The sequence below is a fragment of the Idiotropiscis lumnitzeri genome, chromosome 1 (assembly GCF_059441095.1).
Source record: "Idiotropiscis lumnitzeri isolate Australia: NSW breed Sydney's pygmy pipehorse chromosome 1, RoL_Ilum_1.0, whole genome shotgun sequence".
NCBI lineage: Eukaryota > Metazoa > Chordata > Actinopteri > Syngnathiformes > Syngnathidae > Idiotropiscis > Idiotropiscis lumnitzeri.
In genome coordinates this window covers 26,570,221-26,590,207 of record NC_142391.1, presented here as the reverse complement: position 1 = coordinate 26,590,207, position 19,987 = coordinate 26,570,221, and the positions used below count along the sequence as shown (strand labels likewise).

Below are 19,987 nucleotides of genomic sequence, written 5' to 3'. Positions count from 1 at the left end.
TTATTTTCACCGAGCGTGTTAATGTAATAAAACCTAACCCACCGAACCATTCTGCGGGGTTGCTCATGCAGCGGAGCTTGCTCATGTTCCGAGAAAATGCACTTTCACAAACTGAAACATGCCTGGCAATAAATAGGATGATAAAAGGATAACACCAAGTTGCTCCAAATAGCTATTTACACGAGACACATCATCAGGCCTGTTTTGAAGATGGCATAGGGGGGGAGGAAGAGGTCGTTAAAATAGCAGTGTTGATTCTAGAGCACAGACGTTTGGACCAGTCTATAACATTTTATCCCCTTGCGATTTTCCCCTCTGAAATGAAAGTGTGTCAGATTGAACGCTTATTTAATGTGTTGCCATTGTAAGACATCTGGATGTGTTAATGGCCCAGGAGCAGGCAGGAGGCAGTTTATAGACCCACAGTTGGGGGATGAGCCGTCTGATGGGGAAATGAGCCCGTACCGTGATGCACGCAGTGACACACACATGAATACACATAGGTACATTAAAAGGATTTATGTTTTTAGCGAAACACATTATCACCATATACTCCTTATTTATTAGACTTTTAGTGTTAATTATTCAGCATATAAAACAAAGAAAAAAGTGGAGAAAAAAATACACTGTAACTAATCTGCTCTGGGGACCCCGGTTGAAAAATTTGCCCTTTTAGTAATGATTTTAGAAATATTTGCTCTAGGATCTGATTCTCGGCATCATATGAATCTTTGTTAATTACTGTACTTTATATGCTTTCAGTCACAACTGAACATTCATTGAAAAACAAGCAAACAGAGAAAAAAAATCAACTCTCAACTTTATGTACGATCCCGCTCTGTTTTTTCTATGAGCAGAGCTGATCTTTGTGCATGAGATTCATTTCCATTTGAACTGTTATTAAAGAAATGTATTTAGAATTTGATGACTACTCTATGTACTGCCTTATACAAATTAACATAAACTCAATCTAAATTGTAGTCTTTTCAAAAAGCCAATCAGGTTGAAGGATATAAACAAACGTACGCACGTAATCTCGTTTTAGCAAATGCATCCACTATGCTTTGATTTACGTCTGAATAACTAGCTTCTGACTTTTAATCTGTTACTTCTTTTTAATCCGTCATGCTGAAGCGTGTTACGAGTGCATGTGTGTGTGTGCGTGGGTGTGCGTGCGTGCGTGTGTGCGTGCGTGCCCGGGCATGTGTGCGTGTTTGCCGAGGGAAATGGCGAGACGTGAGATGGCAAGAAGTGTGTGTCAGACGTCGGCTGATCTGTAACGACACTTCACACCAGCTGCTGAGCACACACGCTCTCACACTGATCTATCGCTTGTGTGCACGTGCATTTTCTTACGATAGAGACAAAGCATGTGAGGACCAACTGTGATGCCGACTGTCGGTCCTCAGATTGCATGTTTAAGATGGTGTCCATGTGTTTGGGTTACTTTGAAGTGGTCGGTGTGAGTACTCGCGGTGAGAATCTAGATCCTGGTAGTTGTTTTCTAGATACCTAGGCGTAAATCTTCACCGTCACATCCTTGTTGGCAAGTTGACAGTTTCAGAAAGATTTATTGGTAAAAAAGCTGTCTATCTTATCAGTAAAGTTGAGTAGAATATGTGGTCTTTCTACTATAATGGATGGATTTACTGTCTGTAATAGTGGTTTTGGCTGTTCCAGTGATGCAATTTACTCGTGTCCCCAGTATTGAAGAGCATCTGGTGGAAATCCAGGCCAAAATGGGAGACTCACGTCCAGGTGAACGTCCGCCCAGCCCGACAGAGTGCCTGCAGTGGTTCAATCTGAAAATGCTCAACAATGTTAGCACAGGACACGAGGAGCTCATGGCCTTCTTCACTTGCTTGGTAATCATAACACTGACACTGATTGGTGGAGATTATCATGATATTATCTTGAACTATACCCAAAAAAAGATCAGATTTTACAGATTTTTCGATTACTAAATTGGTATAATCGTAAAAAATGATTATCATATACAGTATACTCATTTTACAATGTCTAATACAAAAGTGAGTACACTTGAGTTTAAATTTGAGGGTTCTATTGAAATTTAAATCTTTCAACAGTTCTATGGCAATTTATAAGTGTTTAAAAAGTATACTCCAATGCACTTTTTTTATACAAGTAAACCATACTCAAATGTATGCATTTGCACCTGTTTTTTTAAGAAAAATTCAATTTAATTTGTCTTACTATTGTTTCCATTCATAATTTCCTTGTCTTGTAGCCCCAAAAATAATAATCGTAGCCCCAATTTGAATTATCGTGATTTCTGTTATTACTAAAATAATCTTGACTGAAAACATTTTCATAATCGAGCAGCCCTAGGCTTTGAGGCTGACGTGATCAGAGTGAAATTTTTGTTTTTATCTGGAGTGTCCTGCGTTGAATTGGTGCACACGTTTTCAAGTGTAGATTAAATTTACTTTTAATAATAAAATAATGAAATTAGCTTTTATATGTTTGTAGAGTGAACAGTAATAATTCAGAGTCATCTTATTATTTTAAATTTGAAATACAAATATCATAATAATCAGCACTTATGTTTGCAATCCAACCAATCACTCACATTTTTGTGTTTTTTTTTTTTTAATTTAATTAAATTTTTTTATTTTTTTTAGCAAGACTACCTGAGGTCAAAAGAGGCAGGACGAGAGGACGCGACACTGCACCTATTAGTCAACCTGTCATCGCAGAGGGGTGTCTGCTTCCCTTGCACCCCATCTTCATCCTTGTCTTTCACTCATTATCAACTCCTTGCTGTCCCCTTTCCCTCGATACACACAATCAAAGATGACTCTTCATCCGAGGTAACACATTTTCTGTTTGCTGTGTTCAGTAATAGTTCCTCGTCATCATTAGTTCAATATTATGAGGCAGGATTTGTTAATTGAATACAAGTATATTGAGAGACTAACAGTCACATTCTTTGCATTTTATTGGTTAAGATCCAGATAGCGTGGGAAGATGTCCGTCTTCAGCTCCGCTGCTATCTGTTGGAGCGGCTGTCTACCCAAAGCCCAGCGACTAGTGGAGTGCCTTCCTTATCCATCACTCAACGAGTCCACTGCCTGCAGCAACTGTGCTTCTTGTACCCTGAGTGTGAAGTGCTCACTCATTACCAGGTAAGGGCTATTTGTGACCTTTATTTTGGAATCTAGCAACATTTATCTATGTAAATCTTTCTTTTATTTTTAAATGTACGTCATAACTAAAACAACAACGGTGAAGCACAGATTTGTGGGAGGACAGTAATTTTGTGTGCATTTGCCAAGTGGTTCTCGTCTTGATGTTGCCATGTAATAAATATGGAGAGGCATCACTGGATTTCCTGAAGCTGAATTGTATACATGCTGTGTTAGTCTAATAATATTCAGTGGGATATGCTCCCGGTCAGTCCAACGGCGCGCGCTCATCAAAGTGACACAACATGCAGGTGTACTGCATTATAAGGCGCTCCGTCCATTTTGGAGAACATGCGCCTTATGGTCGTGATAATACGATATTAATGCAGTGATGTAAAGTGTTGTCGTTTGGCTTCATCCATCCAGGGCTTCAGAGGCCAAGCCATGCTGGCTCTTCTCCACTCGGCCATGTCCTCCAGTCCAGCTGGTGTAACCGGCTTTGACAGAGTGACTTTTGCCTTTGGCTCGGTGGTCCCAGCTCTTACCCAGGCCCTCAGAGAAGACCTCCTCGTCCTTCCAAGAGTAGTTGAGCCGCACGCCATCGTGGGCTTCCTGAATGCATCTTACCTTCGCCCTGTGGCGAGTGAATTGTCCTCTCTAATGGAGAGAGAATGTGAGACAGCTTTGAGGGACAACACTATGCTCGGCAGCAAGATAAAAAGATACTCATCCAAGTCTCGAGCAACAGTTGGTAAGTACTATTTTACTCCTCCTTTAACATTGTTGGGTTAATTAACTTTATTTTCTGTCTCAATTGTCTGCTTCCTGTTTTAAGGTTATCTTTTTAGATGTGCTACATGGCTTTTTGCATCGTCAACTTTTAAAGATTTGTTCGCTTCCCCTTCTTTTTTCCACTACATTCCAGCATCCGCGTGTGAGGCCCTGAGCCAAGATCCTTGAAAGTGATTGTCAGTAACTATTCCCATCGTAATTGTTTTCCTCCTCCCTATTTAACTCCGTCTCCTCTCTTTACCAAGAAAGAGATTGGTGGAGCACCTCTTGGGTCAAGGCTCCTTCGACTCCAACTACTTCTAAACACTTTTAAATCACGCTTAATCTTCAACGGGAAAGGGCTTGCTTGGAAGACGATTGTAAGGACTGTGATACATACCCAAGGTCGAGCCATGACATTATTCTAATAACCTCAGTCCCTTTAGGACAACTTCATTCAGGAGTACATAAATGAGAACTTGAGCCCAAACCATTCTTCCTCTTCCAAGTAGTGTTATGGCCTTACAAGACAGAAAGAGTGAGAACAAAGAGTTGCTGCAATAGTTTTCTACACCGATTTCTGAGCGGTAGAAAATTCTGAATGTCAGTGTGATGGATGGCATTGACACTGATGTCATAGCCTGAGACTAGAGAAAAGTGTACTTTTGATACTTAATTCCCTGCATATTCCCTTTGTTTGTTTCATATTGACTTATTTAGGACTTGCTGACGGTAAGGCTATGCCTTGAAAAAAAATCTAAAGCATGTGAGCCATTGTTTACTTTTTCAAAAATTGTGCACATGTCAGTTTCCCTGTGGAACAGCGCGAAAAGCGTCTTTACATCTGCCATTCTTGGATAAACACGCCGGCAGCCTTACCTCGCCTATTCCCTCTGTCTCTCCCTCTCTCTTTGGTTTTTGCCTTCCCCTTTGCTTAAACGTGAGATGAGAGGAGGCAGCCAAGATAATTGGCCATGCGTCAGTCGGCCTGTTTGATCACGCAACGTAGCGAAGGCTACACACCTACGTGCCGCTCAACAAACCGTCAAATGTAGCACCGGAGGCAGAACACGGCTCCAAAGGGAACGAGGGACCTGTGTTGTGCAGTTTTGCTTGTGCTCAGTTGAGGTGTTTGTGTGCGCGTGTGTGTTTAACTATCAGCTGCAACACAGCTTTGAGGGCTACAGCTGGGGATTACATTTTGTGTAATCACCCTCCCCTTTCTTTTTCTCTTTCCCCCCAAAAAAGCTTGAGAACCCCCATGTTCACCACCCAAATGCCCGTGGCTCTTATTGAGCCACAGTTTGAACAGCAATGCATAATCTGCTTTCACACTTTACAGTCTATACTGTATGCTACGCCCATAATTGTCAAGACAATTATGGCTACGGGAACACAAAATGATTCTATTTTCATAAGCATCCAATGACTCTTTAGATCTCACTGTCCTCCCCTGCTGCGTTATTGTGTGTTCCTGCAGTGGAGGCAGGTGGTCGGTATATTTTGATAAGAGCCATGCCTGGGAGACTCTGCAGGCTCCCAAGGGAGCAGCGTTGTCTGTAGCATCAGCCACTGTCAAACTACTGAACCATTTAACAGCATTCAACAGAAAGATCTGCCATCTCTTTTTAACCCTGCTGCCTCAAAGGCAGGCACTGACATTGTACCTCGACAGATGTGAAGACAGGCTGCTCAGGATTTAACTTTTACAAGCACACTTCCCTCAGTCTGCGTATGTCCTTTCATGAGAAGAAAAAGGGTAAATATCCATATTCTCTATTGGTATAAACTTAGAAATGAGCTTATGTTTTGGGTAAAAAGGTGCTGATCCCACTATGTGGCGGTAATCAGAAAAGGGAGTCACAAATTTAGACCTGATGAATTGGCTGCCTGGAAAAATGCAGGTATCCTGCTCAAAGGTAAAAGTATACAGTATGTGGAACAAGAGCTAAGTTTGGCAAACGCAGACATGCTTGAAAGGGAATGGAGTCAGGTTTCCCAGTCAGGGAAAGTTAGCCGGTCAATAAATGTGCATTAGAGGAACTCGCGTCTCAACAAGAATCAGTGAACTGCAGTTACTCCAGTTTGTTACTAGGACATCCAAAGCATCAAGCTTACTTTGTCTTTGTTGTACATTTTCTGTTGTATACAACAAAATGTGTTTAATGCCATATTGTTGAAAAATAATTGTTATTATTGGGCTTTGGAAATTCTTTTGAATTGCTTTCTCTTTTCTAGCAATTTTAAAGGACATACCGGTGTCGAAGCTAGTTGTTAAAAATGTTATACTTGCTTTATGCTACTGCGCACATACTTAACACTTTTATTATAGTACTTACTATGAAAAATACTATTAATGTTTCAAATAAGGGGGACATAATGAAGTACTACAACACTATATGTAATACATTTAACTATAGGGGAAAAAAATTGCAATAATGATTTTTCTGTGGAAAGGAAAGTAATGATAAGAAATCTTTTTTTATTTGTTCATCCCCAAGAACAGTGGTGGCCAAACTGCTCACTCGACGCCTGGAGCGTCATCTTACTTAGTAAATCGCCTGATTGAGAATCATTTTACAATATATCTATTTAAAAAAACATCCTGCTGTTCTTCTGGTATCTACTGCACATGTTTTATAATTTGTGTTCTAATTTCCAGCTAATTTACATTACACCATATGGAATGTGCTTTGTTACAGCCCCAGCTGTTGTGAAAATAAATAGTTGTATTCTATTTGTATATCATTCAATTTCCAATTGGCATTTCAGTATGCATGAATGGTTACATGAACATCAAACACTTCATGTGTATTTTCTCTGCATGCACACATCTCAATTATTTCCGAACAATAGTCCGCTGGGGTGACGGTGGACTTTTAAAATTCTGTTCAAACACTTTGCAGCACCGTTCTGATAGACCTGATTTGAATTCCACTTTCACTAATTTCCCTGTATGACGAAGTCGGTAGCTCCCCATAGATAAAAATAAAAAAATGAATTGAGTTTGAATATGTACAACGAGCACATTCACCCCCAGCATACTCCCCCTTGCCTCCCCTCCCCTCGCCTTGCCCTCTGTCGCTCTGAACTCTTTCTTGGTGAAAGCGCAGCAGCCTATTCAGTGGGGAAAGAGGTTGTGTAGTGACGTGAGGAAGCTCGGCTGACTCGCTGCCTGGCAGTGGAGGTGCTTGTGGGGATTGAGGCTACTTGGGAATGGCGTTTGTTAATATTTAATAAGAGCAGCTCCTCACTAGATCATATCTCTGCCTGAGTTTATACACACTGTCAGCCGGAGACGTGCAACCGCAACCTGCCATGTAATTATGGGTAAGGAAAAAGGTTGGTGGGGCAGCGGCGGGGGGTGTGTGTGTGTGGTGGCGGGGGTATTCTGAGCAATTTCTATGTACACCTGAGCATGTGTGTGCTCATGTGTGTGCGCGGTGCTTTCGGTTTATAGATGGCTGTCTATCCTGTTGGAGTACGACAAGGCTGGTTTCAATAAGTTGAGTGAAATCAAAGAAAATTATCTTTCTCGACCCGTGGGGATCTGTATTATGTCTGCTATTTATGTTTGCCCTCCGTGTGATCACAATGGGCTTTTGTGCATTACATTTGAAAATGCTCAAGGATATGAGCGCTTTCCTGGTAGCTTCCATTGAGAGAGCAATGTCAAAAATGACTAGCTTATCGAGAGCAGCCCGCACGCTGTGATAAAGAGTCTATCTGGTTCACAGACGACTTGAAAATAATGCAGGCAAGGGCACGAAACAACCAGATTTTAATGAAACATTCCCGTAGCCAGACTGGGCAAATCCTTTGCGTTCTGCGTGCGGGTTCCCTGGGTCAAGTGGAGTTGGAGGAGAAATTGACAATCCCATCACACCACAAAGAGAAACAAGGACAGACACGTGATAAAAAACGTAGATGTCATCCACAAATATTAATCCCCGATACTCTAAACCATTTAAACCCTTTTTCCCCCACAACTTAATATAGGTATCAAGTATATCAACAGTACCCTTCTGTGAAGGACAAGTTGCTCCCTGCTGCGCCCTAGGTGGCCATAGCCCCAAGGACGGACCACCGGGGCTTGGGTAGCTGTGTTTATGTGTCAGCATCCATATTTGGGAATCACAGCTGGACGCCTCCCATAATAAGGCTGTCGAAGAGAGCAGTGGGCCGAAACTGACGAAGAGGACCCACAGGGCTTAGTGGGCCAATCCACTGTGGCTTATTGCCTCCTCACACACACACACACACACGTGCACTCATTCATTCAGAGGTGCACCCATAGTTCTCCGCTGGACACCCTGTGATATCATTGCGCAAGGTTGGCTTCTCAGCAGGACACGACAAAGGTGCGAAAAGCCGAAGATGGCTATTTTAGCCACTTTTAGTCTCCCAATAGAGTGTCAGAAAGGCTGCCAAGGACAGATCGGATCCTGTCCACGGCACCTAGATCAGCAGAGCACCAAACACAAATACCCTCAACATCCCCCGTCGTGCCAGAAACTTCACCGAGGCATCCAATCCAAGAAAACTCAGTGCAGCTCTGCTTACCTTTTGGCACTGACATCAGAGTAGGGCGTTGCACCTCTGGCGTGTATGAATATTTTTGCATGATAATGTTTCTGATTTAGACTGTGTAGGCTTTGAAAATATCTGTGGCTCTTTGCCCAGCCGAGCGTTTCGTGTCTTGGGCGAAGCGGGCAGTTATGATGGTTAGACCTGCTCTTATGTAACAGTGCAGAGTGGGTCGCTCTCAAACACATTTGAAGAAATTGTGTCTAAAATGTACTTGGTTGTTTATTTACACTTGATGTTTGATTCCAAAATACGTCATTTTATTTTACCAATCAAACAACATTTATTTCTGTTTAATAAGTTATATGAATTGATCTACTTCCCCTTGCCACGGTTGTAATACGGCTGGTATCTGTGAAGAAATTGATGTGATGCAAAACGCACCTTGACCTTTTATTGTGCATGATGGGATAAAATTCACTGGCCTTTTGAGCTTCTTCTACCTCATTGAATTACACCGTGGCTAAACATGCACAGGAAATCACCTGTAAAGTGCATGCATCCAGTGTGCTGGCTATATAAAAGATAGTGGGCAGTGTGGTAAGAGCGGGTCAGGCCAAAGTCCCCGTGGTCCGATTTACACATCCAACAGGCAGAATGAGAGGAAGAGCGAAAATGGGGAAGCGGGGGTGACATGCTATGCTGGAGAGAAATTAAATCAGTGGCCAAATTATTGCATGATTGCCCATTCCCCAAAGACTTGGGTATCATTTGGTAGAAAGTGTCTCATAATTGGTTTTCGGACATGTCAGACACATGCAATTCCCTTACTAATGGCTGTGTTATGAAGAACTGGGCCTCCTGGGTCAGAGAATGACAGAAAATAGCCAGACGGTAGAAAGCATGCTAGCCTCCTTTTTTCCCCCCTTCTCAGGTAAATGGGAGTGTATGAGAGGAAAGAGAGATGTGGGGAATGAGAGAGACTCCAAGAAGGAGAGTCTGTTGTGAGCTAAGAGGAAATGAAGTGGCAATAAGTGCAGCCAAAGGGGAAATGCTCTTCATCGTGAGTTTAATACATCAGTCTGGGGATTTGGCAGCCCGCCACACAGCAATTGTTTACCTTTTTGCTCACTGGTTGCATCTGCTCTGTTTTGTAAACGGCATTAAACCATTCGCCCGTAAACACCGGAATCAATAACAACTGCTGAGGGAATTCCCTTTTTCCCGCTTCTCTTCTTTGCTCTCTTTCCGTTTCCCTCTCACCCACCACCTCCCCCACTCTCTCCCTTCTGTCTGAGCTCCCTGCCAGTCAAGAGCAGTTTGTTTGTATGTGTGAGTGTGTTTGTATGATAGAGAATGGGAATATGCGAGTGTGTGTGCGCGCTATAGAGCTAGCGGTGGAACCCACGGGAGAGGCAGACGGGTAGAAGACTGATGGCTCGCCAAAAATACCTGCTCTGTTTGTTTGTTTGTTCTGTTTGTTTTACATTGTTGTCATCGGTAAAAGCTACAAACTGAGAGTGGACACACACACACACACACACATAGACGTTCTTACCCCTGCATTATGTCAGCTTCTGTTGTGAAATATAGGATAATATGGGGTGACATTGATTTTTGTCTGGAATAACATCATCACATTGTGTGGATGATCTCTCTTATTTAAACTTTTTTTTTTTTGCCTGCTTTCGGCAACAGCCCACCCTCATTGATTCTTGCTACTCTGACCTTTGGCTGAACCCATCTGCCTGCTCGTGCCCTGCGTCATTTCGCTCTCGGGGACACGCTGCTCACAATGCCGTATGACACACCTGGGTGCTTTTAAGCACACCCTCTCCATCAAGCTGCTTTGAGAGCTTCCATTTGCCCTCACTGTTGTGACAAAGGTATAATGAGGTTTAGATGGCAGTGTACTAGACAGCTATGGCTATAGGGCGATTTGGCTGGGAAGACAACAATAAATACTAATACAGCATGGGTAGCTGGAGGAGAGGTGGGGAAAGGGGCTCTGTTAAACATCAAGGTCATGGCCAAGTGGAGTATTATGTGCGTGGCTCAGGGAGGGTGCTAAATGGACTTGAATGCTGGGAAGCAAGCTAGCATGCTCCAGAAAAAGGTGATGACCAGCATAGGATGAAGTGGTGGTTAAAAGGATGCTACGCTTTGATTAGTGGTCAGGCTTGGGTAGCAATTTCCGAGAAGCCAGCCTTACTCCGTCTGCAACGTGTCCCTGCCTCATCCATTTTGGATTGTTTACGCTGAAGCGCCGAGGTGACGTGTTGGTGTCTGCACAAATAGACATGATTGGTGTTGCGTGCATGAATGTGCGAGATGGTGAGGCAAAGGCAAGCACGTGGGTGTCAGCCAGGTCACGCGTGTGCACATGCGGCATGCGCACGCCGTCCCACCGGACCCCATTACAGAAGAGTTGACGAGAAGTAGACTCATGCAGCTTAATTGCACAAAACACACTAATGCGGCTGCACACCAAATAATCATTCCAGTATTCACACGCGATTTTGTACATGCCTGCACACACACATACATAAATAGATGTGTACACTTACAATTGCAAACACCAACAAACTTGAGGTCAGGCTTTATTCCGTGGTGGCCACAGTCTGGTTTCAGTATGGCAATTATAATCCAAGAGTGACATGCGCGTATGCGTGCCTCTCTAAATTAAGTTATTCAAAATGACCAGCTCTACATGCACATAAACACAGTGTGCCCACAAACCCTCACAAACATAATCTCATAATCACGCAGACATCACGAGCGGGTCAAACCTCAAACGTGATTATGAGACGAACCCCTGGGGATAGTGTGTTGTCATATTGTCAGATTTTGTTTAACAATATGGCAACATTACATTAGGATCCAGGGGGCTATGATGTTACAGTTATCGGCTTCCCCCCCACACACCCTCTCAATCATCACAACACTTTGCGAGTCAAGGCTAATGCTGAGCTCATCCAGTCCCAGATGCCTTTGCAATGGAGCTCATTTAGGCAAACACAAAGTATTTGTGCATGTCTGCGAGTATGGCAACACATCTCCCCGCCACCCATTCTCCCGCTTAATGCGGAACATCCCCCGGGTGATGTGTTTGGCAGCCTCCAAAATGGGAAATCCATATTTGCCAAAGGGGTCATTGCCGGGTTAGGGGGAAAAAAAGTTTTGCACCAAGAGAGATGGATGTGCATGTGTGACTTGTCGGGGGTGCCAAGTTTTGCATATTCTCACTGTCTCTTTGTTTATGCGGTGCATTGGGAAAACATGAATGGGTCGATATTTATAAGAGGTGTCGTGCTAGGCAAGACTGCGGGTTGTGGGTATTTTCTGATGAGCGCATGTCAGAAACCTACTTTCATGAAATTGTTTATTCTTTACTGAACTGTAAACTTTAGCGCGGCTCTCAACTTCTCTGTATCTGTGTCAGTTAACAATCCACAAACACTTTTATTCTCTCCACAGCGCCAATGGAGGTTCCCATGAAAAGTAGAAGCTTCAGTTTGACCTCCCACCAGTTGAGGGCCTTAACACAGCTGGCCTGCACTCTGCTGGCCTATGAGAGCAACGTCAAAGAGATAGTCACCAACATGAGCTTCATTAATTGTACAGGGGAGGCTCCATGTGTAAAAGGTAGCGTGCCATATAATTCATGCTTTCTTATGTCTATATATTTGCAAATATGTGTCTAATTTTAATACCTGTTCTATTTTTTTATATTCAGAAGTTAACCCTACTGTTTTAAAAATAATTTAGTCATAAAAGTGTCAGGGCGGCACGGTGGGCGACTGGTTAGCATGATGGCCTCACTGTGCAGCGGTCGTGGGTTCGATTCCGGCTCCGGCCTTCCTATGTGGAGTTTGCATGTCCTCACCGTGCCTGCGTGGGTTTCCTCCGGGTACTCCGGTTTCCTCCCACATTCCAAAAACATGCATGGCAGGTTGATTGGTCACTCTAAATTGCCCCTAGGTATGAGTGTAAGTGCGGATGGTTGTTCGCCTGTGTGCCCAGCGATTGGCAACCAGTTGAGGGTGTACCCCGCCTACTACCCAAAGATATCTGGGATAGGCTCCAGCACCTTTGCAACCCTTGTGAGGACAAGCGGTACAGGTAATGGATGGATGCATAAAAGTGTCAATCCAGAATTTCCAACACTTGCCTCTTTTGTGAGCCTTATTGCAACTAGCTTAGAATGAATGAATTATTGACACCTACTGGACTTGAACCGTATCCATAAATGTGTGATTTAAGACAACGTTCTTTTTTGTTTAAAGCAGAATAAGTTTAAAATGACTCTCCCTATTCGTGACATTAAATCTGAAGGAAGAGTTCTACTGGCTTTATTCATCAGCCTTGGCAGAGGTCTGGGCTCTACTGAGTGCCATTCCGCCTGTCTAGAATGAATTTATTTTAGCTTGGAGTTTTCTCTTTATTATCCTTTCTCAGTTGAACTCTCAGAGCATAGAAATAACTGAGAGCTTTTTTGGTACATGCCATAATTTCCATAAAGGTTACATTTATAAAAACAAGACTTGCAGAAAGGCTCAATTTACTGAGAGGTAAACAGCCTTTAAAGGCCAGTTATCCAAGTCATTAATTCCGGGCAATCAAATGGCTTAATTACCAGAAATTCATTAAACGGGCTTAAAGGTCAAAAAGTGATGTGCTGGCTGCTTCCTCCTTCTTCCATTCCATGCACTCGTGTTCGCCTAAATTGCCTCGCCTGGGGTCTCACTCTTCGCCTACTGATTAGGATACTCTGGCCTTGATGTGCATGCTTTTTAATTGCAACCCAGCCCAACATCTTGTACTCTTGTCTCATGTCACCCCTCCACACATTCTCACACACACATCCCCTCCAGGAATTCCCCCTTCCAGACTGTAGTTTATGCCATCTGGGTTGAATTGGATTCTAAACCCTAAAAATTAGACTTGTAGCGGTCTCACTATTAGCCTCAACCACCTGTTCCTTGCCCCTTCCTTTGAGCTATTCACTGACACACTCTGGTTACCACGTCTCATTTTGACTAGTGGGTCAATATTGGGAATTACAGAATATACAGTTGCGTTCATGTTACACTGTGGGAATAAATCATAACGATCATGCAGTAGAAGTTCTGACCCCACACCCCCACACACACACACACACGCACCCCCGCACATGCATATATACATATATATATATATATATATATATATATAATACTTCTTTTTCATTTTAATAATTTTTTTCTCTCCCTCATGTAGGCATCTTGAAAAAGGGTAAAGAGGAGTCAGGAATGACAGGATCAGGCAAGACATTCACAATTCCAACATTTCACTCATCAGAGGTGAGTTATATTTTCTCCCTTTTAAGAACCTAAAAAGACTTTGATTGTTACACCTATTCAGAAGTGGGATGATGAAAGATTTGACTATTTTGTTGTTTTGAAGGTTCTGGAGTTTAATTGGAGGTCAGCCTTTAGCAGGCTGGTTCCTCATATCGCTCACTGTGTCAAAGTGGTGCTGGATGACGTTTGCAGCAAGAGTCTTCAGCAGGAGGAAACCCTCCATTCGATGGATCACTACTCACTCTTGCTGGAAACTTTAAGTGGACAAAGAAACATTCATGATGGCAACATAAACGTCACAGGGGACAACTTCAACACCTACTCAGTGAGAGAGACTCCAACCATGGTTGCTCAGGTACGCTTCAAGACTGGATAAACTCCTCCACTGCCCCTGCAGCCTCAGCACACCACACACTACTTGCTATTGAGATGGCATAAACCACTGCTGGTTACTAATTTGAGCAAACGTGTAAATGCGACGTTTCTGCCGCATCTATAAAAATACAAAAAATAAAACTACGTCAATTTGACTGTGCTTTGTGCTAGACTTGCCCTAGTCACAAAAAATAGGCCCCCGATTGTCTAGTCTTACCAAATTCACTCGTTTACAATATATTACATATCTTTGGGCTTTATTTAACTTGCATTCAGCTCACATATCCTTGTCCAGCGCTTGACTGTTGTGTTTATTCACACCTCTAAGGCACTGACAGTATTTGCGGCTCTCATTGCTTACGAGTGTCAAAATTTGCCTGCGCCCAGGACCTGTACAACACAATTACATGTAGGTCAACGTTTTCAAGATTAGAGGCTTTCAGCACAAAGGTTATACATGCATGCATTTGCATTCAAAAACACAAGACAGGCAGCCGAGACCAGCCTGGCTGGTTGCAATCATGTATACTGTATATATGGTATATTTGACTATACACGAACATGTTCAAATAAGTAGTTGATTAATTGAATAAAAGTTGGTTCTTGCTTTTCCCAAACGACTCTGAGCTTCTTTAGTACAGGCAGGTATTCATAATCTGTCTTGTTTTGCCTTCTTTTTAAAAGATATGGCTCCTTAGAATTTGCTTGTCAAAGGCAGTAGGAAGCACATGAAGTAATATGTAATTCCCTGCAATAAAATAGAGTACTGTTCAAGAGTTTAAAAAAAAGAGGATGTGTTTGTAAGTGTCTTCATTTGGCATCGGTAGTTAGCGCCACAGGACTAATGCTAATACCGCAGCGAAATTGTTTCATCCTAATCCTGCTGGTAAAAGAATAGCATTGTGTCAAGCATAATAACTTTTTTTCAATCATTTCCTCCATCGTTCTGTCACAAGACCTATTTACTGTAGCTAAAATGTTTCATTTGAGCTTTTTCTGTTGTACATCAATGATTGATTGATTGTTATATTATTGTGAGTCATTTTAAGATTACATATTGTGGTTAGGTGAAATTTTTGCGGCATTACTTATGTGATTTCTAATAATGAGGACCATTTGCTCCATTTCAGTAAATATTCTTTAAACCTGAAATAGGGCTAGATTATCTTTTTCTCAACATCTGTTACCATGCACTTAAGTGTTTTGTAATTCTAACCTGAAGAAGCAGAGTATCACATTCTTTAATATGCCAGTTTGAGTTTCAATCTCTTCCCTCAAGTGTCCTTCAGCAAGGCAGTGAAGTCCTGAGCGTAATTGTGTGAGTCATGAGTTTGTAATAATAATAAGAACAATATAATAAAGTGCTTTTATGATTGCTCGGTTCCATCTTTTTTTTTCTTGCTCATTATGACTTGTTCTGTTTATGTTGATCTAACTGTGTCTTTTCCTTCTTTTTTCCCTCAGTTTTGTGTTCCAGTGGTTGCTGAGCTGGATGCCTTGCTACCCTTGGCAGCTGCCTGCAGAGACAGCTCTCTGCTGGAGGTTCGATCAAGCTTTGTGGAGGCATGTAGCCGCGGAGCGTTAGCCGTGCTGGGACGTTTAGAGCAGAGAGCCTTGGAAGTCCCATCCACTCTACCTGTGAGGAACCTGCCTGCTCTGTTGGCCACCTGCATTTACGTCCACCAACGACTGGAGCACTACCATGCACAGCTGAAGGACTCAACCTCTACTTTAGCCAAAGTGTAAGTCACAAGTGGATTATTCTTTTTTGTAATTCATCTAGTGCAGAAAGGTTAGGGAAAAAAGGATACATTTATGATTAAAAACCAAGGGTGCAGAGTTTGAAAGAGAATGAAAATGACTGACAAGTGGTAATGACACCCATATTGTGTCTACATCTGGTGAGTTTTTATGCCTCATAATAGCCTGTTAAACTCTGCCCTCCACATATCCCCTCCAAAGGCATCTTGGTTGCCCTCCGTGCTGCTGTTTCTCCACCTCTGGCCCTCTATACCCCTCCACTAACATTTGGCCTGTTCCCCTTCTGGGTCGTAAAGTACTTTTCCTCTCCTCACCCCCCCCCCCCCCCCCCCCCAGCTTCCTGCACCCCTGTTAAACTCTCACCTCTTTCTGGAAAGTATCAAAGCAGGCGGATTTAAAGGAGACAATATGTCACACTAAAAGTTTACAATAAATCATGTGTGTTTTTATTATTTTTAAAGTGCTGCAATTTACAGAAGTGTTTTGCCCCCCTCTCTGCCAAGGCACCTAAGTCTGCTACCTGTCCAGAAGTACCTGCACGCCGTTGAGGCCTTGAAAGAGCAACTGAGCAGCTATTGTATCCAAGTTTGTTCCACCTGTGTGCTTCAGGATGCGGAGAGCCACCACTGGGCTGACACCAAACCCTTTTATGAGGTCAAGTATGGTAAACTGAATGCAGCAAATTGGACTTAAAATAACTATAAAATCTTTAATTGACTGTTAACCACTGTTATAGAAAATTACAAAGAATAAATAATATACTTACGTCTTTCCTATGCAATGTGCTAATCTGCAAGTTTGAAGCCTGAACAATTTTTTTACAGAATGTTTGGCCTAAGTCTAAATTGCACAACTTTAAATTTTAAAAGTAAAATATTTAATGCAAAACTTGAAACGGGCTACAGCCGTTGCATTAAAACAGAAAAAAATGCTTCCGTAGAATTTTCTCATCTTAGTGTGGATTTTATTTATTTTTTTAACCTTGTCATCCACACCTTCTTTTATTCATAACGTTGTTAAAAGTACAGTCTTCAGTACATTGCCATGTGACTCAGCTTCTGTAGGATTTCAGGAACCCTCTGGAGCTTTCCTGCGTCTTCTTTTCATTTTCCCGTTCATTCCCAGCTCCTCTTTCTCACCAAACCTTCTACTATGAACTTCCTGAGAACATCTGTGGCTTCCATGCTACCCCAAGGGCTCCTGGGGTTCAGCTGTCTGAAATCTGCAGTCTACAGTGGGACTGTCTGGAAAGTAGCAAAAGGGCCCCTGTGACTACCCTACCTTCATGCCCTTAAACCAATCGAAACCTCCCCTCTTTCCTTCTCTATGCTGCTTTTACCTCTTTGTTCCTGCCTGCTTCTCTGGGTCAACGGTGTCGGGCAGACCTGCTGTGCGCAGGTGTGCGCTTTTGTTCAACCATGCCTGTGTGTATTTGTGCAGATGAGTGCTTGTGCGGCTGTGGAGAGCCACATCTTACAATGTGCGTTGCATTTTGTGAGTGTGTGTGTGTGTGTGTGTGTGCGTGCGAAGATGAATGCATTTCTCTCTCCGTGCCTTGGCCCTCTTTGAGCTCTGTGCACCTTTTCCAACTTGCGCTCACACTCTTTCTGTTGTCCGAGAAAATCGTATTGACACATGGATGATTGGTTGACAAGAAAATATTTGATGTGATTTATTAACACCATATGTGTACCGAGAAATACTGACCGAAAAAGGATTAACTGAAGCCAAAATGCAAAACTTCATTGAAGAAAGGTTTTTATTCATCTAAATGCTACATCCGAACCTGCGCATATGCTCGGAACTGCTCTTGGATCCTGGCGTCTGGATTTGTTCTCTTGGGTCCACAGGCAAAGGATGGTTGCTTAATCCCGGACACTGAGCCCGGTCACGCTCCCATCAAACACAGATCCCTAAGTGACTTGCTTCAGGGAGAAGAGGGAGAGAGAAGGAGTAAAATATGAGGTCGATGAAGTGAAATGGGAAGAAAATGAGAAGGTACTAACCTGAGGAAGTGGAGCCGTTTTGACAGGATGTCAGGATGGTGCGCCATGTGGAATACAATGGCTTATTGTTGGACCGTAAAGATGAGGAGTCTCCTCTCTAGCCTTGTTCTCATTCTTCTCAGACAAGGTTTCAATTTCCCCCCTTCATCTTTTTCAATGTGTGAGCATGATGTGTTCTCCAGTTCAGGTCGAAAGGCCCAGTGGGAGAAGAAACCAGGTGCAGAGTACAGGTGGCCTGACCACTCTCATTCTCTCTTTACTCTTCTTTGTTTTTATCTCCTTGTTTTTTTTTGTGCTTATGTGTCACTGTCAATGACCATCTCACGATATATCTTCATCTCTTAACCTTGATTTTTCTCCCACAGGGTGAGCGCTGTTCCTTCTCAGTGCAGATGTGGTTCTACTTCCTGTGTGGTCTCCGTAGTGATCTGTGGGCTGTCCTACCGCCGCACTCGGCCAAAGAGTTGCTGGGCCAGGTGCTGTCGGAGACGTTACAGGTGCTGGTGCAAAGATATGCCAGGGCCCAGCCGTCATATAAGAGACACATGCAGATAAGGTACAGTACATACGGGCACCTTGTTTTCAGAAGTGTGGTCTCGAAGTTGTGTTTTCATCAATGGTGGAAGCAGGCGTTTGTCAAAAGAAACTTGATAACGTGAAATGTTCTGCCGTTGGAAGAGTGTGACAGCCATAAAGCGTCTCAAACTGAGCTGCAGTCAAGGACAGGAAAACGTCTTGCCAGCCAGGTGGCAACTTTGTAACTCTACTATGATGTCATTGGACAAGCCATGGACAAAGAATTGAGATGCTTACAAAAACTGCAATGCTTGAGCTGTCAAATGCTAATAGCCTCACTTCTGTCCGAATGATACCTGTAACGAAATAAAAATATATCGACTTTTGGGACCCCTATATCTGTATTATCTCGCATAGTTTTGTAGTAATATCTAGACTCTCATTGGTATCACCTTTTTTTAAAATTCCCGTTTATACATACATTTAACCATTTTTTTTCTATTTCCTTTCTACATGTACAAGATGTGACATCACAGCAGTTCTGCTGTTTGTTGAGCACCTGATGTGGAGCGTGTGTGAAACTCCCGAGGCCTTGTTCCGCCGCGACGCTTCTTTAGCAATCACCATAATAGCGGGCGGCGCCGACTGGCCGTACCAGATACATAGCTTGTGTGAACAACTCCTGACAGTCCTCGTTATTGGCACGGCACCGCTAACTCTGTTGTATAGGTTTGTATGTTGAGAGACGTTTGCTCAAATGTCGTTGTCCAAAGTTAATGTTTGAACGCTTTCTTTTCCAGAACATTTCTGAATAACGATGCACGGGAGTCAACGCCACGGCAGTTGGACAGGCCTGTGGTCCACTGGCTTAACGCTCTGGAACCAAAATTCTACACAGAACAAGCCGTACAGTATGTATTGAACGCAGTATGATGTAGTGCAATTGCACTGCAAAAAAAATAACTAAAATTATAATCATATTCGTGAGTTAATATTGTAAATCTCTGCGTGCCCATTAAACAACAGGTGGTGCAGGCCTTGTATCACATTACCGGTGTACCTAAATAAAAAATGTTTCTGTGGAGGTTCCAGCCGCATACAAATATTCACATTTACACCTGATGCATGCAGCACGAATATGACAATGCAAGCTATAAAATAACCCTCGCTGCTGACACTGATTTGGTTCATGCTGATGCTTTATGAGGGTGTTACACATCAGCCATCGACCGTATACCGTGTTGTGTACGTGTACATGTGATCATACCTCCGCGCGTGTCTAGTTACTAGTGTGACCTCCAAGGTGCAGTCAATCACTCACCCCCTCACCCTTGACTCCCCCCTCCTCCCCTGTAATCTCCCTCGCAGCCAGAGGTGATGTCACTGCGTACTGATGGCGCACAAATCAAACTAACCCACGCACTTGTGCTCCAATGTGCTAGCGAGCGGGAATTAGTTTATTTTTATGACCTTTTTATTTCTTTACTCCCACCTCTTTGCATTGTGTGCGACGGCGCCAGAGGGGCCTGTTGGTGGTCTGAAG

General features: G+C 43.0%; 1 protein-coding gene across 4 annotated transcripts in view; it reads left to right on the top strand.

Moving 5' to 3' along the window:
• kiaa0825 (KIAA0825 ortholog) overlaps nucleotides 1-19,987 on the top strand; it is a 114,473-nt gene that overhangs the window by 10,073 nt on the left and 84,413 nt on the right. For all 4 annotated transcript variants that reach the window (XM_088292213.1, XM_088292195.1, XM_088292204.1 and 1 more), the window contains exons 3-14: nucleotides 1,706-1,865; nucleotides 2,643-2,831; nucleotides 2,970-3,146; nucleotides 3,573-3,897; nucleotides 11,922-12,089; nucleotides 13,704-13,786; nucleotides 13,890-14,141; nucleotides 15,626-15,903; nucleotides 16,426-16,576; nucleotides 18,294-18,484; nucleotides 18,967-19,173; nucleotides 19,245-19,355. In XM_088292213.1, coding sequence (XP_088148339.1) covers nucleotides 1,706-1,865; nucleotides 2,643-2,831; nucleotides 2,970-3,146; nucleotides 3,573-3,897; nucleotides 11,922-12,089; nucleotides 13,704-13,786; nucleotides 13,890-14,141; nucleotides 15,626-15,903; nucleotides 16,426-16,576; nucleotides 18,294-18,484; nucleotides 18,967-19,173; nucleotides 19,245-19,355 — 2,292 coding nt within the window. The remainder of the gene's footprint in view (nucleotides 1-1,705; nucleotides 1,866-2,642; nucleotides 2,832-2,969; nucleotides 3,147-3,572; nucleotides 3,898-11,921; nucleotides 12,090-13,703; nucleotides 13,787-13,889; nucleotides 14,142-15,625; nucleotides 15,904-16,425; nucleotides 16,577-18,293; nucleotides 18,485-18,966; nucleotides 19,174-19,244; nucleotides 19,356-19,987) is intronic.